Source organism: Apteryx mantelli, chromosome 4 (genome assembly GCF_036417845.1).
Source record: "Apteryx mantelli isolate bAptMan1 chromosome 4, bAptMan1.hap1, whole genome shotgun sequence".
NCBI classification, from domain to species: domain Eukaryota; kingdom Metazoa; phylum Chordata; class Aves; order Apterygiformes; family Apterygidae; genus Apteryx; species Apteryx mantelli.
This window is the reverse complement of record NC_089981.1, coordinates 45,662,698-45,681,809: the sequence shown is the minus strand read 5'-3', so window position 1 is coordinate 45,681,809 and position 19,112 is coordinate 45,662,698. Positions and strand designations below refer to the sequence as shown.

The following is a 19,112-nucleotide window of genomic DNA, read 5'->3' as shown; positions in this document are numbered from 1 at the left end:
TACCTCCCTATAGGATGGAATCCGGAAGTTGTTAAACAACAGAGCAAGATGGTAGCCAATACGCAAAGCCTATTCAGCCAAGCCTGCTGTTATCTAAAGCAATATTGACTGGTAGCACTGATGGACATGCTAATTCTTCTGAATAGTGCTATGGTGCCTTTAAAGCATAAATTCAGTTTTTCCTCTCATCTGAAGAGTAGCATTTCTAGTACACTTCTGAGACACGAGGCAAGGAACAGCATTCCCATGGTTCCAAACCTTCCGCGCAGGACCACACTTCTGAAAAGACTGAAGTTTAAAAACTGAGGTGAAGGTTTCAGCAGAAATGCAGACGTATCAGAACAGGAATTTATATCAAGGTAGCAGTACTGTTCTGAGAAGACCACTCTGTATTAAATGAATCTGTAAAGCCTACAGGGAAAATATTTGTTTAATTTGCAAATCCTGCTATGTATTTCCAGGTGTTTCTCCTGAAAAATATCACCCGGCCTTTATGCCATGAGTTGAAGCTACCATATGACTTGGCTGGCAGCAAAACTACAGTCTGGGGGACCCTCTTCATTCCTAGTTTTGCCAGGCATCATCACCCAGGGATCCCACTTCGATGAAAAATTTAAATGGGAATATCCTGGTACTTTGATACTGAGAGAATGCAGACAGATAAAACCTGCTACCAAAAGCTCGTGTTACAGGTTCAACAGCAAGTTATGGAGTTCAGGGACAAGGAGAGGACATACTAGAGGGTTCTGGAACGCTGCTGTACAAGTTTCACAGAGCTTAGGAAGTTTATCAGAGCCACTGTCAGTAAAAATCTTCTCTAATGTAATTTCAGCTTCTTGCCAAGTTTATGACACAGCTGAGCACTGTTTACATGTGGTTGGTAGATTTTAGTTCCCTGTTGAATTCCAAAGTGGATTTAGCCTCTGAGGAAAAAGGAGGTCATACAAGCTACGAGCTCAAAGTAGAAGTACTCCAGTACATGACATCTTCCATCTAGATATTCCCAATAAACAAACTGCCAGAATTACAAAGCCTTCTCAAGAGACTACAGCTCTGCTTGGCTTGTGGGTATCAGTGGTTTTCCCCACTGCAGATGGTTGGGGAAACAGAGCAGGACCTGGCAAGAGGTAGGGCAAAGGTAAATTAGGAGTCTATGCACTGTCACTAAATCAATGATTCCAGGAGGAAGGATAAATATCACAACTCTTTATGTCTTACTGGTGATTACAGTTTTTAACTGATTAAAAAAAAATATCAGAGGATCAGATTAAAGAATGCAAAATGGGAGGATACCTGAGAGCATGGCAGAGGTGGGAGAAGAACCCAAGAAATGGGGTAGCAGGGATCAGCATTTCCACAGACTGTGCAAACGTCATGGCCTGCTGTTCAGGAACAGCAGAAAGAATTCCACACCAAGAGAGAGTTTCATCTACACTGGTAAGTGAGAAAGCACTGACAATCAAATTCTTAAGGCTTGAGATTGAAGTCCAGAAAACACTAACAAATGTTCAGCAAGCACAGAGCGGTCTAGCAAAGCTTCAGGCTGGAATGAGGAACAAGTTGCCAAAATATATCTCCTCTGCAGCTAAACGGAGAAGAAATTGATAATAACTGCTTTCACACTAGAGAATCCAATTTAAGTGCCAGCTGCATAGCAAGTGACAGCAGCAGATCATATGAAGGAATAGGAAGCAATCCTAGGATGAACTTCTAAAGCACACAAGACAAAATGGTAAATCTGTATTCAAACTGAACTGGTCCAAAGAGGCCACCACCATGACAGAGGAAGAACAGAATTTACATTGAGACCCAAGAGCCCCAAAGTGCCCAAAGTAAAGCTCACAGGTCAAATTTGGCTCAGATGATTCTGCTGCCCCTGAGGCAGAAGTGCAGCCCTCAGAGATGGCAATTATGTGCAGCCTTTGGACTCCTGAAAAGTTGCCAGTGCAGCCCAAGGCTGAGCAAAGTTTGGGCTCCCCTGAGATAACCCAGCTACAGGCCATGGTCATGCTAAAGGAATGTCATGATCTACAGCATCAAATGTTAGTGCCACAAAAAATCTACCTACCTGGTCGGGCCCCATCAAGTGCACCCTGGTCTGGAGGAACAGAAAGAAAGTTATAGCAAGCCAAGTTTTGCACCCTTTCCCAGGAAGTCACTGGGATGTATTCAGTTGCTCTCAGCAATCAAGCTCTCTCGACTTCATCTTTTCCCCATGCTCCAAAGCAACCTTATCTAACAATTAGAGGCAATAACTGCAACTCATGATTCCTGAGTCTCTCTTGAATTTGCATCCAATTCTGTGTAATCATAGTCAGGTTTCTGACCCTTACTGTTATGCTTCTCGCACATAAAAAATGGCAGCTGCAGTACCGCCCCTTTTAATAGGGTTAAGTGCACCTAATTGCGAATGTCAAGGGCCTTTGAACAACCTTAGAAGTGTGCAGAGGATGGCATCATATTGTATGAATAATACATTCAAAAGATTGTTTTACAAGAAGCTAAATTTCACAAATAAGCAGAAGATGAGGACAATTTAGACTCCAACGCATCCATGGCTTTCTAAAAATCTTTTTAATAGACTCTTAACAAAAAAATAAACTGCCAGTTTCCTCTGGGCAGCGAGGAGTCTGTGAAGGCATTTATTGCCATCCCCTGTTCATCACTCCTACACCTATATACTCAACAGACCCACACATGTCTATTAAGACCTGTTATAGGGGACTGCTTAGAGCAGGGCTATTTTAGAAATTCTCAGTTCCCTTGATCGCACATGTCAAAAAAAAGGGCACAAGCTGGGCTTCTTTTGGGAGGCCCCAGTTCACCAGAAGCCACTCAAACTGTACCATACCAATACTCTACAATAAATAAATAAATAAAAATCACCAAAGCCAGAAACTACATCCAAACGCAGCAGAAATGCAGGCATTTTGTGTCAATGGAGCCAATAATAATGTACCATACCAGAACGGAGCGTTGTTAAGAAGCCTCTGCGGACCCAATTAGACACCAAAAACACACCACAACATACTTTCAACAGAAGTTTTGTCTGCAACTTCAGCCTTTGCTCTTTTGGTGAAACAGCAGCTACCAGTGCTCCTAGATTGATTTATTTTCCCATGTCAGGCATTAGCAGCAACAGCAAATCATCAGCATTAGTCACAAGTTTGTCACCAGCAGACGTATGGGATGGCACCAACAATAGCCAGCCACAATGCTTTTTAAAGCAAGTTTGGTATCAGACACCAAAAAAAGAGTCACCATCAAAACTGCTGGAGTGCAATCCAGTAACACCCAAGAAGGGATACCCCCAGCTCTCCAGTCTGCTTTTCCTCTTTGAAAGCAGCAAACCTTACTATATCCCAGCATCAAGCCCTCTCTTCAGGGGCACAGCCCTACAGACTGCCAGTTAATGGTGAGAGGCAGCAGACTTCCCACAAACAAACTAGCAAAACATGCTCTAAGTTTCAGCAATGCTTTGATGTCATTGGGCAGGGACTACATAGCTTAAGTAAATGGCAATAGCTACTCTCCAGACAATTTCCAAAAGGGAGAATTCCCTTTGGAATTTCCCCACTTATTGGGGAAAATGGGAATTCTGATGCACTTCATAGCTACAGGTTTGCATACTGATCGCAAAGGTAAGATCAGTATTTCTGACTGGGCAAAAGAATAAGCAAGGAACAACACGCTACCAAGGAGCTGTTCAAGAGCCCTGATCTTCCCACATATCCCCAGACTTCCAGTAAGAATCGGCATCTCCAGATACCTCCTTCAGACTGTTACTAACCATCTGCCATATTATCGCAATTCAGATTTTGTTGCGCTGTAGTTTGCCTTAGTCCCCAAGGAGATAGAAGCAGCACCTTTGCCATATAAAAATTAGCAGCAGGATACAGAAACTCTTAAACCTAACAGAAGTTTGGGGTAGTTCCTCAATAGCCTTCAACCACAAGCATGGGTTTCCTCCAAATGCTACGTGATCTGAGCAAGTAAAAAAACCCCCACACTGCAGAAGTGGTGTGTACAGTGAAACTGAGCCGCCTGTGCTCCAACTTCTAGCCATGCATAAAGACAAATTTGTCTTCTACAATGCCCACAAGAAGAGGAACTCAGAATCCAGATCAGCACACCCACACAGAGACCTCTCCAGAGCCAACATAAGATATTCCAGAAACGGATACTTTAAGGCAAGTCAGAAAGTCCAGACAAAGATTATTATGTACATTTTTTGGAAAAGCACTGAATCCCAGAACCAAAAGAAGGCATCCCAAACTAAAATATTCTGATTCATAACAGTGGCATGGTAACCTCTTGGAACTGTGGTCTGGGGTGGTGGGGGGACAGGGAATCTGGGGGCCTTATGTTCCCATCTTCCCCCACCACAAGGGACAGCAATGACATGGCTGCTCCTTACCAGTGGACAAAAAGCAGTGCACCGTGGACAGCACATTCCACGAAGATCGAGCCCCCAGAGGAGATTAGGAGCGTAGAGCACAAAGGAGAGTCCCCATGAGACCACTGCACTATTTTGAAGCAGAAAACAAAACAAAGAAACCTATTTTCTGGGAAATTCTGCAACATGTTTTAGAATAATTTCCTTCCTCTGTGGGCCAGATAGCTAGAATATTCAAATTCAACATGCCTTGTGCTGAATCACTAATTAAAGTTCAGCTAGAAAATGTGTGTGTTAACTTTTTGTAATCCTAATTGGGCTTTTAATAAGCTGTTGTCTATTAACACTGTGCACCCATCCCTCAAGAAACAATTACTATTCTGACTGCGCAGGATAACTCTGGGCTCATGGAGCTCAGCCCAAGGATGGGAACCAGCCTTCTGCTTTTTTCTCAAAATAGCATCAGCATCCCAGAATATATTTCAGGGAAGACACAAAGAGAATTAGCTATATGTTTTCTGCCCTGAAGTGCTGGACAGGGAAGGACTCAGAAGTAAAAGCTCATAACACAGCAGAACGGATAAAACTACACTTGATCTGCTGCCATTTGCTACTATGTACAAGAGAAGCAAGGTGGGGGCACTCCTTTCAGGCGAGTGGGGCAAGCTTTCCTTGCACCTAAAGCATAACTTGTCAGCAGAGCCAGATCCAAACAGTGCAATTTTAATCACCAAGGCTACTTCTAATAGGATTTTTCCAGATTTTCACAGATTGTTTGCCTCCTACAGTAGCCCAGAAAACACCACCCTGTCTGATTCTCTAAACAGTTAACAATATTAATTATTGTCCAAGAAAACTGAACGAACAGCTTCAACTCAGCGCCCAGATTATGATTTAGGTCCCTTTGATCAACTTCATAAATCCTGCTTTCAGGAGACAAGACACCAGTGAGCCTCAAAACTATATGTCAGCATATCCACTATCTGGAGCTGTGCTACTAGGTCTTCCTTGCCCTCGAAAGGCATCGCACCACCTTCTGGGTGGGAGACACTCACAAGCTTTTCCATAAACCAGCTATTGGTGAAAAACAGTCAGTAGCAGCCAACAGCAGATGCTTATATGAAAGGCTTTTACACTACAAAGAGACGCATGAAAGAGATGGAAAACTCACCAGAAACACAAATTTAAGCCATGATGGGGAAGAAATTTCTTTCATAACACAGCCATACCTTCCAGTCAGCCATCACACCCCCCTGAAATCCTTTCAGGAAGGTAGAGAGTTCTTCCTTTACTACCCTAGACATCTGTGTCAAATGGCTGCTTACCAGCAGCAGCACTAGACACATCTCAATGATACTTCACTCAGAGAGCTTGTGAAAAAACATTGTGTTACCTTGGAATAGCAGTCCCACAGAAAGACTGGCGCTTACATCAGAAGGCAGTGTACAAAGTGTATCCTTGGTTCAGGCAACATTCCAGTCTTATCAATGGCTCTGATCTAAGCTCTCTGCTAAGTGCTTAGGCTTTGTCTGAAGTGAACAGAAGTATCATTTAACTCATCAGCACCCAGAGTTCAGAAACAATGGTTACCTCTGTCATTTGCATTCCAAATATTCTAGTTATTTTCACTGACATAGCAGAGTCCACACATCTGCCCCATCCCAATTTCAGCAGTAGGGAGAACAAGGTGCAGAGTCATATCAACCCCAGTCCCAGAACTAGGGTTCCTGAAAGCTCCATGGAAAAGAAGGTTACTAATGCATTTGTGAATCAAAGCACTAAAAAGAGAACTTAAAAGGCACAGCAGCCCAAAGGATGAACAACTCGCCTGTCATCCTGAGCAGCCAAGGCACAGAGAGACAAAGAAGAATGAAGTTTTGAATTTGCCATTATCATTTTGTGTTCCTAAAAGATATGAGAGGTCAGGAGAAAGAAACCTTATTCTAGACGATAGCCAAGGAAAGAACAATGTCAGGACAACTCTTACCAAGGTAACTGCCTGAGAATCTTCCCTCTCCAATCAAACCCTACTGCAGAACAACCTCTAATCAAAAGGACTCCAGCTTACAACTCTGCTTCTCTTGAACTTCACATGTGGGGCAGGGACCAGGGTACAAAAAAAAGGCAGGAGGAAGGGGAAGAGATGGCTATAGATAATCAAGGAGGAAGTGTGAATCAAGTCACAACATGTTAAAGAGGCTTTTTGTAACAGGGAATGCAGAACAAACTGGAATTACTTTCTCTCAGCCTTACCACAGCAACACAAAACTACTCCCAAAAGTCTTTCTTATGGAGCTCCCAGAAGTAACTTGCCAAAGGTTAGTATAATCAAAATAATATTTACAAGACAACCACAAGGAAGAAATCAGCATGCTTGTGACCCGTGGTTCACAGAATGATCAGGTCCTTCCTTGCAGTGGGCCTTGTGCATATTCTCCACATTCCAGACTTCTCAAAAATGCTGTATAGGGATAGGATGGTAAGCTCTGGTCATTCAAATATAACAGTCAGCTTCCAAGCCTACTGTGGATTACTCAGTCAGCTGAGGAGCTTGCAACTGTACTGCATAACTAGATAATTTCTGTGGCATTATCATGCAGAACCCACATCTTCCACTGAGGATATAGCCAAGAGCTACATCTAAAACACTTTAGCTAAAGCAACTGAGCCCCACTAATAATATAATCAAGACAGTAAAACCCAAGAAAGAATGCAAGTTGAATTGAGGTCAATGGAAAGTTAAACTTAATGCAAACATTCAAGATGTTTGGTGCTCCTTCTCTTTACAATGCCAGCTGTCCTTGCCACTTGGGCCTGGCATACAGCAGATGCCTCCGCAGCCCCATTAACAAGGTCCCTCCTCACCCCAGCTGCAAAAACGTCATGAGAGGAAACAGAGAGGAAAGAGCCCTACCTGCTACTTCCACGATGTGGTGCCTGGCAATATCATAGTAGGGATCATCCCACCGCAGGTGAGTGACAGGCTCAGGGGAGCCTTTGGAGTCCTCTGCACAAAACACAAGGAATAAACAATTAGCATAAGGGATCTAGAGCACCTTGGCAAGGGGCAGGGCAACAGAGATAGAGGGCTGGGAACAAATGGCTCCACAACATGGGGGTACTCATGTATGAACCCGGCCATTCTGGAAACCTGCCTCCGAAATTCTAACTGCCAAGGGCACCATCATGGCTGCTTAGAGCAGGAGGATCTTAACATCCTCCCTTGATGGATGGCTGTCCAATGCCTTGGGGCTAACTCTCTTGATCTCTTTGGGCAACACAGTCCACAGAATAGTGTTTGGTTGGATTCCTACGGATTTTCACAACAACAGCTCAGATCTCCAGTCCCACCTCCCACATGAAAGTCCAAGACCTTTCCAATCAGGAAGACCAATCTATCTTGCAAGAGACCATAATAGAGGACACTCAAGGACTTACAGCATGTCTGTACTGTCAGCATCAAAGTGCAGCCAGTCCCAGGACTGACAAGAGTATATTAATATCAGCTGGCCTTGATTTTTTTAGTTTCGTTTTTTTTAGCTGTTCAATGACAGGGCTAATTCACTTGGGTGTGGTGCAACATTAATGTATCAACAAACTTTCAAATGGAGCTGGGACTCTGTATATGTAGATACAGCCATGGTGTTGCAGGACAAATGATTCCTTTTTGGCCTAAACCCAGACCCCAAACAAGCAGGAATATTCACCTGATTTGGGAAAAGCAGGGACTTCATCTGCTGGCCAGTCCTTATCATCTATGGAGGCCAGTTTGAGCTGGCTGAGGGACTGGTTGGTATCATCCAAATTCAGGTCATCCTGAAGCTCTGACAGCGGATCTGTAGCCATGATCCCCAAATACTGCAGTTTGTTTTGCAGAGTCTAGAAGGAAAACTGCAGAGATTGATAGGTCAGACACTGAGATCACACTGTTTCCCTCCCTGAAGCTCTTCTTCTCTCCATCAATTTCTCCAAAAGCTTCCCATAACATACCTTTAGCTATTCAGAGGTCATTCTTCCCCTTCCCCTCAAGGCAGAAAGGCATAAACTCACCCTCCTCCAAAGCCAGAAGCACTAACACTTGCCACTTTCCTTCCTATAGGCTCCATCAGGAGCCTGTACCAACCCTCAGTGAGTCTGCTCGACCACAGCTGTGTCCAGATTAGCTTCTCTCCTGAAACAGGAGCAGTAGCAAGACGCAGAGGAAGTCGAGAGGCTACACCAGCCCCTGCCTGATACACTCACTGTACCAGCTATAGGCTCCCCCTCCCCCACAACGGGCTGGCACAAAGCCCAGCTGTTTCCACAGTTGCTCCCAGTGCTGGAAGCTTTCCCAGGAATCACCACCCTCCACCATAAAAGAGGGCCAGAGCTCTCAGCAGCAGCAAAGCGGGTGCTTCAATGTGCTGGGATCTGAACACAGAAGTGAGTAACTCAGAGCTTCTTAAAACAAGATTTCAGAGACGGAGCTAGTAAGATAGAGAAAGCAATACACATACAACCCAGATCTCCTTTCAGCATCACCCAGCAAATCCTTTCTTCTACATGATAGTAAGCAGCACAGGAATCATCTCTTACATTAAAGCTATATTGCTAGAACAAGCACTTTTCACCAAGCATGCCAAAATGCTGATGAGACCAAGGAATTAAGAGGGTCCAGGAAACAACAGAGAATTCACTGTTTGCTGTTGCTTGCAAATATTTCTCACTCTCGCTTAGAGCAGTACATATGTCAAACCCAGGACTGAGCTAGCACAGTATGCAGCCCCTCCTAAGGGTACCAACTCCTAGGGAAGTCCCCTAGGAAACAGCTACCATCATCTAATGTCAGTGTCCTGGAAATAAGCAAGGAAACATGGGACAGGAAAAACACGCAGATCTAGAGGGCTCACACAGACCAAAGTTATCATCAACACAAGGACAGTAATTCAGCAGCCAACAGGCAGCAAGTCAAGAGGAACTATAACAAAACAAGCAGAAATGACACCTTGCATCAGCAAGACTCTCTGCAATGTTGCTCCTTGGACAGGCTTGTGCTTGTTTTGCAGATGATCTAAGGAGCCTGACAATGCCTTTGTGTGGAAAGATCATATTCATAATGGAGTTATTTCCTTGGGCAGAATGGAGGGGAGCACTGACATTTTGCCCCCTCCAACCCTAGAGCACGAGTGTGTGCATCTATCCAGCGGCTGATGATGAAACAGTTACACGGACATGAGCACAGAGAATGAAAACTCTGAGACTGAGCATCAGAAGGTGCTGTGTCCATGCTCAGGGTAACACTGAGCTTTGGTAAATTTTGAGAGGGCAGGAAATTGGATATTCAGTGTTTGTCCCCTGCCCCAGAGATCTCTCCAAGGGTTACTGTGTCCTGTCATCCCTCATCAGTTTATAACCAGTTCCACTTCCCTGTGGCTCCCAAATGGCTGGAAGCTATTGCAAAACAAATGAAATAAGATCCCCAAAATAGGAAAGAGCAAGACATATATGGGCAGTGGATCACCAAGGCAGTTCAGCAAATACACAGGGTTGGACAGCTTCAGTCAGCCAGAGACCCAAGCAAAATGGTCCCATGAGAACTGGGGGAGCTGTTTGACCTCCTCTGTTCTCAAAGGGACAGGGAGCAAGAAATCAGGCTCCCTTTCACCATGAGCTCATGTTGGAACCATGCAGCACCAGAGCCAAGTGACAACCAACTCCCCACCCCTAGCAACAGATCTGATTTCTATGGTAACACTAGGCACCAATTCCTATGACTCAGTGTGCTTAAAGTATCCTCTGCTGCAGCTCAGCAGCCCCACAACCCAGCACTGCACACTGATGTTCACAAGGAGGAAGCATCCACAACCCCAGGGTTGTCTGCTGCTCTTGTCAGCCCCTGGGCATATCCTGCTCTCAGGGACTTCCCAGCCCAGGTGGGAAGAGAAGACCTAGTTTCAACTGCTGCCCAGGAGGTGCCTTTTGTGCCAAGTTCTTGGGAATGCCCAGCAGCAACAGCACCCCAAAGCAAGGTCCAAAAGTGCTCAGGGACCAAACCCAAGTCCTCCTACAGAGCAGTGACAATACTGTCATAGGGCTGGCAAGATACTAAGTTTTCTCACTACAAGAAGGATCACAGCTTGGCTTCAGAGACAACTTGAAGCACTTCGCCTGAGGTCTAAGTGCTGATTATTAGACAGCACCAAGGGATTTCCCCATAAGCATACTTCTGAGATTAATCCCAGTGTGGCACCTTGTGGAAGAAGGAAGTAGTCAGTAGGATCCTTACAGTTCCACACTGGAAAAAAGAGCCCAAGGGATAATGCACTTGCCAAACTCTTCTTTACCCTTTGGACAGGCAGGCCAGACTCCCCAGATATCCCCACATACTTTTCTCAGGCAGGCAGGCAGCTCTGTTCTTTGGTTCTAGGTTAGTGTTTCATGACAGAAACATTAATGAAAGAGGGATCCAGACCAGAAGAGCTCTTAGATTTTTTGTTCTTCTTGTGACCTAGTCTGTAGCTATCAGAGAGCTCTAAAAGGCTTTTCACAGAATTCCCCCCACCCCTTTCCCAATAGTGCAAAAGACAAAAGCAGAGGGTCTCACATCAGATAACCCTGGAGCATTTTAGAGAAATAGTGTCCTCTAACTGCCTAGGAATAATCAGGCACTGAGAAAGAGAGACCCGGAACTGAGAGGTAGGATGCAAGAAACTGAGGGGATCTTAGCATAAGGGTACCCATTTTATTTCCTGACAGAGTGCAGCTGCATGTTAAAGGAAAGAAACCTCAGTCCTTTAAAACACAGTGTTTAGCAAAGTTCTGGGCTGGAGACTCCTCCTTACACAAGACCCCAACAGAATCTACCCAGGGAAGATGGCCCACCTGTACCTATGAAGTCTTGGTAGCTGCTGCTCACACAGACTTTTTGTTGTTGTTGTTGCACAGTTCCAGTTTTGTTACTCCAGCATCATCCATTTCTCAGCTGTACCTACTTTGGAGTTTCCACTTTCTGTTTTTCTTCTGGATATACTATTAATTCAGAAGTAAATCTATACATTAAAACATATCCATCCATGTATTAGCATGCCCTGGACATATATTTACATGCAGTAAAGAATTACAAAAGCCCAGTGGTTTTTTCTCCCTTATTAACAAGCAATGCTCAGACCCAAGAGGAATCCAAACTCTGGGGTTGTTGTATTATTTTTCCAACTCTGCTGTCATCTGCACCTCCTCCCAGTTTAGGTTAATTTGCACAGATATCTGTTTTTCTTTGAACACCAGCCAAGTCCCTGCACTTCACTACAGTCTTAATATCAAACACAGAATTAGCCTATATTCAGTGGCAACTCCCCAGAAGTAACAACATCAGAACTCAACATCAGAAGTAATAACTCCAATTAGGCATGGCCCAGCCCCACAGAAGGGCTCCTCTCCCCATTGCAAGAAAAGCAATCAGTTACTTAGCAGCACACCTTGAAAGTACTCAGGCTCTGTGTGAACCAGTCCCAGGACTGAAGGACTCTCTGAGAAAGTCCTGTGCAACTCCTCCCTCCCATCAAAACCAATGATAACATGGAGAGCACCACTTCCCTGAAGTAATCAGAGAGTCAAGAGCCAGACTGCCTTTGTCTGGCTCACGAATGACCAGATAAATCAAGACGGACACACTATTGCTTCTGGAATCACTTTGGTCCTTTGTTATTATAGCCCCTTCTCAAACCAGCAGTATGCCTTCCCCAGGCATCTCAAACACTTTGCTGAAAGCCATCTCTGTGCCCACTAGAAATTCATCCCGACTAGCAATCAATCTCCTCTAACCTCACGAATGAACCAGCAGGACAGCAAAAGAGCTGAGTTCAGCTCCTCTCTCAGAGCCCCAGCACAAGCTACACAGGTTGTTATCAGTGCTACACGGGACCCACCCATTACACAAGCAGCATTGCTGCACTTGAGGAAATGAGGGCATGCACAACCCTAACGACAGCCTGCACCTTTCCTCCTCCTCCTCTCCACCATAAGTCTGATCCTCTCAGATCCCCTTTGACTGAGCTTCTGTGAAAACCCAGATTCAAATAAGAGACTCAAAGGTGGGTTAGCAGTTTACATAGTTTAAAAAAAGTTCTTATAACGCATGCCAACTGCACAGTAACAACAGGAGGGACATTTAAAAGCCAGGCTGCTAGGCACCAAAGGGGATGGTGGCATTCCTGCAAGGCCTCGGCGATCGCCAGCCCCCGGCTGCCGCTGGAGGCAGGACGGGTGAGTAGCGAGGGCCGGAGCCCGGCCACGCGCAACTCCCGCGCGCCAGCCTCAGCACTAACCGAGACCGCCAGCAGCAAAAAGAGTTGCGAAAACTTTCCCGGCCCTTGAGGCTGGGTTGCAAAGCCCAGATGCTGCAACACAGACCAGCGCCTCGGACCTTGTGCCGCAACGAAGTTTCCGCCGCCGCCGCCTCCCGCCTCCCTCCAGCGCGCCGCAGGGGGCCGCGAGAAGCGGCAGCGGGCGCGGGTGTCCGCAGCGGCGACCTCCTCCGAGGCAGGTCCTCGCCGGCCCGGGGCGGCCCGAGCCCCCGGCCCCGGCCCCGGCCGCGCCAGCGGAGGCCGCGGGCCCCGCATGGACAGTCGGGCCCTGCCGCCGCCCCTGCGCGGAGAGCTCCGCTCCGCTCCCCCCGGGCGGTGCCGCACGGCGCCCGCCGCCGCCCCGGAGCTCGAGCTCGAGCTCAGCCGCCGCCGCCGGTACCTGCCGGCCCGCGCGCCGCCGCCGCCCCGGCCGCCCGCCTGCCCCGCCAGCATCCGCCGCCCGCCGGAAGCGCCGCCCGTCGCCACGGGAACGCGCCCGCCCCGCGCGCCGCGGGAAGCCGTCCGGGCGCGCCCGCCGCCGCCTCGCGCCGTTCCGCCGGGCATGCAGCGCCGCGGCAGCCCGGCCCTGGGCCCCGGCGCCGGCCCCGACCTCGGCCTCGGCCTCAGCTCCGGCGCCGGCCCCGCGCGCCCGCTGGGGCCGGCGGGCGGCGGGCCGGGGCCGGGGCCGGCGGGCGACGCGCGGGGCGGGGAGGCGGCGGGCGCGGCGCTGCGCAGCCTGCCGGCCGGGCTGGCGCTGGGGCCGTCGGGGGCGCGGGCGCGGGGCACGGGCGTGTGGTGCGTGGGCCGGGCGCTGCCGGCCGGGGCGCTGCTGGGGCTGCGCGGCGCCGGGGCCCGGGCGGCCGCCGAGGGGCCCGGCTGGAGCAGGTGAGTAGCGCGGGGCGCCGCGGCGGCCGGGCCGGGCCGGGCCCCGGCGGGCGCCGACGGTGCGGCCGTGCCTTGCAGCCTGGTGCAGCCGAGCGCGACGGAGGAGGAGGCCAACGTGGCGCTGGTGCGGGCGGGCGGGCGGCCCCGCGTCCGCGCCCGGCGGCCCATCGCGGCCGGCGCCGAGCTGCTCTACTGGCCCGAGGAGGCGGCGAGGAGGAGGCCGCCGGGCCGCCCCCGGGGCACGGCCGCGGAGGCCGCGGTGCAAAGGGAAGGGGCCTCGCCCTGGGGCACGGCGGCTGAATCCCTCGCAGGTACGTCCCTTCGAAGGACGGGCGGCCTGGCCCCGGCCGAAGGGTCGGGCAGAGGCGGCCTGGTCTGCCTGGGCCCAAGACTGCTCGGGACCAGGCTTCTTCAGAGCTGACAGCAGGCCTGCACCAGAATTACGCTGTCCTCCAAGATCTTAAAACCTCAGGAGATCATTAGAAGGCTTTTCTCAGCCTCAACAGCTCGCGCTTCCCAAGGAAGTGGGTAGCAAAGCTGCCTTTCCTCTCAGAAACAAGGGTTTGGTCTCGGAAGTAAGGATACTGCCCATGGTATCCTGCAGAGTGGTAGGGCAAAACATAAGGATGAGCCAGATAGGCTTCATGTCACTAACCTTGGTATGGAGAAACCTTCCCTAGGGAGCTGTCCCTCTCATTCAGGGTGTTTTCCTCAGTGTCTCACTCAAGCGGGAGGTGGCTGCGCTGTCATCTGTTCCCTCGCACGATATGGTTACAAGAATCAGTATGCCCTTCAAGTATGCAGCAGTGCTTTCCTGGCATTTCTTACCCATATTTGACTCCCACAAATTTGGTGCTGGTTTTGAACTGGCTTCTACCATGTTAACCCTGCAGTCCCTCCAAGATTTTTGTCCTGACTCTGCATCATTTCAAGAAGTACCAGCCAAGAAAGGAATATGCCTTGCTGTTTTAGTCTTGCTAGTCATGACTATATCCCCTAGAAATACTGTCTTGAGCACAGGTACTATCTGTGGTGAGGGAATAGAGATTCCTCCCATTTCCCCCAATAAAAAAAAAAGTCATAGAATTGATGGTTTTCGTGCCAGAGCCCCAAGATTACTGGATAGCAGACTGTCTCTTTCCGAGGTTCTTGCTCCTCTGATCCAACAGCAATCATGTTATCCACTAACAGCCACCATTAATTTCCCCCCATGCTTCTGTGTTTGTGCAGGGAATCCTGATATCTCAAAGGTGCTAGCTGATGAAACCACAGTCCTTGATGTCCGTACTGAGGTTAGGAGGCTGCCAGACAAACATCTCCACAGGCTGCAAGAAGAAGAGGAAAGCACAAGCCCTCAACATGAGCTGTGGCAAGCCAAAGTGCTGAGGGCTGACAACCAGCACCTCAAGAGCATCTCAGCCACTAAAACCAATAGCAGGTGCAAGGAGGAATTGGACAAGGGTGTAGATCCCAGAACCATAACAGAAAAAGCAGAGATCGGGCAGAGAAAGGCATGTCCAGGAGACCTGCACCTGTTGTCACCCTCAAGTGGAGTTCGACCCAGTGCTTGCTTGGCTAGCAAGCCATGCAAGGTTCATGCTCTGACCAGCCAGCTCCAGAAGTGCCTGCAGGACTGTGGTGGCAGGAGAGCCGGGCAGGAAACCCAGCAGCCCACTCCATCTGAAGGAGAGAACATAGAGACTTGCAAGAAAGAGAGCAAAGGTTCCACAGACTCCAAACTAGCTTTCCCAGAGAATGGGGAGAAGAGCCCACCAGATGGGCCTGAGGAGAGGGAGTATGCAAAGCTGGAAGAGGGTCATTCTGGCAACCCAGGCACCCCAGCAGAAGCTCCGTCCCAGAGGGAGATTGTTGGCAAGCGCAGGTACCACTGCGAGGAATGTGGCAAAGCTTTCCTGCAGCTCTGCCACCTCAAGAAGCATCGCTTTGTCCATGCTGGCCACAAGCCCTTCCTGTGCACAGAGTGTGGCAAGAGCTATAGCTCAGAGGAGAGCTTCAAGGCCCATGTACTGGCCCACCGGGGTGTGCGGCCTTTCCAGTGCACCCAATGTGACAAGGCTTACTGCACAAAACGAGACTTGCAGGAGCACCAGGTCTTGCACACGGGCCAGCGCCCCTTCTCCTGCGAACAATGTGGCAAGGCCTTTGCACGCCGGCCCTCCCTCCGCATTCACAGGAAGATCCACCTGGCCACTGGGCCTGGCCCAGTGGGTGCCAAGGGCTGCCAGTGTGCTATCTGCGGACGCCACCTGGCCAACCCCGGCTCCTTGCGCAACCACATGCGCCTGCACACAGGGGAGCGCCCTTATGCCTGTCCCTACTGCGGCAAGGACTTCCGACAGCAGAGCAACCTGCGTGAGCACCTCCGGCTGCACACAGGCGAAAAACCCTACAAGTGCCGCTTCTGTGGCAATGCCTTCCCTAAGCTGCCAGAACTGCGGCGTCATCTCATTTCCCACACAGGGGAGGCCCACCTATGCACAGTGTGCGGCAAGGCGCTGCGGGATCCCCACACACTGCGTGCCCATGAGCGCTTACACACAGGCGAGCGCCCCTTCCGCTGTGAGCAGTGTGGCAAGTCCTATACCCTGGCCACCAAGCTGCGGCGCCACCAGAAATCCCACCTGGCTGACAAGCCCCACAAATGCAAGCTCTGTGGCATGGGCTACACCCTTCCTCAGAGCCTTGCACGCCATGTGCTCACCCACAAGGCAGAAAAGGACCCTGAGGAACTGGTTACCGCAGTGGACTCCCTTAATGCAGACCTGCCTCAGGCAGCACAGAAAAAGCCTCAGAGGAAGGGCCCCCAGGAGGAGGATATAGCAGAACCCACCTTGTTCATGGTGGAGGTGCCAGGGCCAGCAAATGAGGCAGAGCTGCTGATCACAGCCAGTGGTCACTGCATTGCTACTTACCAGTCCCAAGGCAGCGCATTGGATCCTGGGGCACACAGGAGGCCTGCTGGGCATTTGCCATCAGCCAAGGACATCATCGAAATTACTATCTCCAAGCATGATGACAAATGCATTATTGTGCAGGATGAGGGCTCGCCAAGTGACCTGGTCATCATCCAGGAGGGGCTGGGCTTTGGAGCAGTGGCGGAGGTGGTAGAGGTTGAGTCTGGGATCTGACTACCCCAGCCTGCCCTGACTGATCATATTCTGTATGGAATATTAAAGTAGGGTAAAGAAACAACAACAAAAACTAGCCATGTTATCTCTCTGTGACAAGACCCTGTGGCTCAGCCCCAGGCAGAATTAGTGGCCTTGAAAGTAACTGGCCTTTGTAGACCTGGGTCTTTTTGGCAGCTGCCCCTTGTAGGTATGGGCCTACATGTGCCACTTGCTGGGACTGGTGCAGGGAGGGCATTTGCTGATGATGGGAAAGACTTTTCAGAGAGGAAAGCCCACAGCTATAATGAGCAGTGTCCCTGCTCTGCCTCTGCTAGATTGTCAGTGAATGACAGTGAATGTATGTGGAAGGCAGGGAAAAGTCTAAAAGCAGCAGTTTTGGACAACCCCTTCCTTTCAAATTTTTCTGTTCCTGCTTAACTATTGCTATTCAACTGCTTTTACTTTCCTAGGCTTTTACTCTGAAACTCAGCAGGATTTCTGATCCTTTGCAGGTGATGCTAAATGCCAGATGTTGCTGGGAAGCAGCTTCCCAAGTGTTTGCAAGGTGTCTGTGTTGTGGGCTTTTTGAAAAGCATTTTTCACAATCAACAGAAGCAAAGCCCTGCCTTATAGCCAGGACTGAGTGTTCTTCTCCACTGTCACCTGTTAGGCTTACTGTAGGTTTCCTAGCCTTATCGTAAGTGGATGGTAGGTCTGAGGACATTAAAGGATAGCTTCATTTCTCACAGTAATTGTAGCATTGTGCAGTGCAATTTTCAGTGTTCCCAGCTGAGACAGAGAATTCATTTCAGTATGCTCAGAAGATTTTGCCTTTCCCCTCCACGTTCAAGTTAGTTTTCTTATTTCTAATCTGTTTACCTGTGTTCCTTTTCTCACATTCTTGCTTCCTCTCTTCTACTTCTTTGCTCCTGCCCCCAAAAGCACCTCCACAACTAAATCCCATTTTTCCCACCTTTCCATCTTCATGACTGAGTGCTCGTTTACCAACTGAAACATACTGAATGAGATTGATCCTTTTTCAGGAGGGACATGCACAGTTCCAAATGCTGTGTTAACTCAGTCTTGTAGGAGGCAGTCAACAATATCAGCCCTAATCAAGATCTTACAGGCTTTTTTTTTTTTTCTGCCCCCCTCACTTACACAAACACTGCTTTCATTTGCTGCCTCTGAATTTTAGCCATTCTTGCTCTCCATCTTTCCCCTCTCCAACATCTGCATTTCTCCAGAAAGTTTTGTTCAGATGTCTAACTTCCCTGGCCCCTTTATGCCCACTGCTTATGAGGAGTGAGAAAGGCATAGTGTCATCTGAGATTCATTAGTAGCACAGTCTCCTTCTGGAGGGCTATGAACACAGTAATATGACAATCTGAAAAGCTGCTCTTTTCTACATTAAACTTTTTCCATAAACTTTTATAACCACTCAGTAGATGAGGTGCTAGGGTCAGTTCCACAACACTGATTTGAAGTAAAGATGGCAGGTGAATTCAGCTGATATACCTTTGGTTGTCCTTATTTTCAGCTATTCTCTTCAACGTAGGGGAGCAGATGAGCTCAGTCCTTGCACTAAGCATTTGGAGATGGACCAGTGGGAGCACAGGTGTATGACTAGGGGTAGGGGGTTGTATCTGAAGCTGTAATGCTTCCTATTGCTCTCCCTTTGGTGCCTGTCCTAACTCTTGCAGTTTTTCAAATATTGACACAGCTGCAAAGTGTTCCCACCAGACCCAGGCTCATGTGCTGCATTCCAAGCACGTGCTCCTTGTCACAGCACACCCAGGTGAGGAAGGGGGCGATCAGGGGGAAGGGAAGGGGAGAATCCAGGCCCCTACTGCTTAGTCTGCTGACCTGTAGCTGCCTGCTTTCTACTGAGATAATAGGAGAGAATAAGTAGGAGCACATATGAAGTATCTCCTGTCATGAGCCTAACGGGAAGACTTTTGTCCATTGAGGAGTTAGTGATCCATGTAACAGTTGACCTGAGCAGGCACAGATCACTTGGCCGCAGGATAAACATAGCTTGCTAATCATAACAGAGAAGCTCCCACTTGGTGCCTGGTGATGACACCGTCGCCACCGGCATGGACATGTCTCTATCTTGAAGTGAGGCAGTATGTTTTCATATAAACATACTTTTGCTTGATAGTAGAAACGATGGATAGAGATGTTTATGTCTAAGAGCATCCTATAAAAACTGTGAAGACCACAATGACATGGAACCTCATCACGGATGGAATCTGTGCAGCGTGCCATGCCCTGACTAGAGGTCCATGCAGTGCTGCACAACTCAAAGTTCACAGCGCCTGAAGGGATTTAAGATTATATATACTATGCCCTCTTTCCTTCTTGTGTTACTTCTAA

The 19,112-nt window shown here is 48.9% G+C and overlaps 2 protein-coding genes across 6 annotated transcripts in view; one reads left to right on the top strand and one right to left on the bottom strand.

Annotated features, from left to right (window-relative positions):
* Positions 1-13,173, bottom strand: part of ARHGAP1 (Rho GTPase activating protein 1) — a 26,512-nt gene extending 13,339 nt beyond the window's left edge. For 2 of the 5 annotated variants that reach the window (XM_013959561.2, XM_013959563.1), the window contains exons 1-3: positions 11,258-11,606; positions 8,104-8,287; positions 7,311-7,403 (exon numbers count right to left, since the gene is read on the bottom strand). In XM_013959561.2, the coding sequence (XP_013815015.1) occupies positions 7,311-7,403; positions 8,104-8,242 (232 nt within the window). In that variant the 5' untranslated portion in view covers positions 8,243-8,287; positions 11,258-11,606. Of the gene's footprint in view, positions 1-7,310; positions 7,404-8,103; positions 8,288-11,257; positions 11,607-13,117 lie in introns of those variants that run through there. The other 3 variants (XM_067296389.1, XM_067296390.1, XM_013959562.2) reach the window with 3 other exon arrangements.
* Positions 10,061-19,112, top strand: ZNF408 (zinc finger protein 408). The gene is made up of 4 exons (XM_067295669.1): positions 10,061-10,123; positions 13,430-13,602; positions 13,681-13,913; positions 14,833-19,112. Exons 1-4 carry the CDS (start codon positions 10,061-10,063, stop codon positions 16,749-16,751), a joined length of 2,388 nt encoding a protein of 795 aa, XP_067151770.1. The 3' UTR covers positions 16,752-19,112.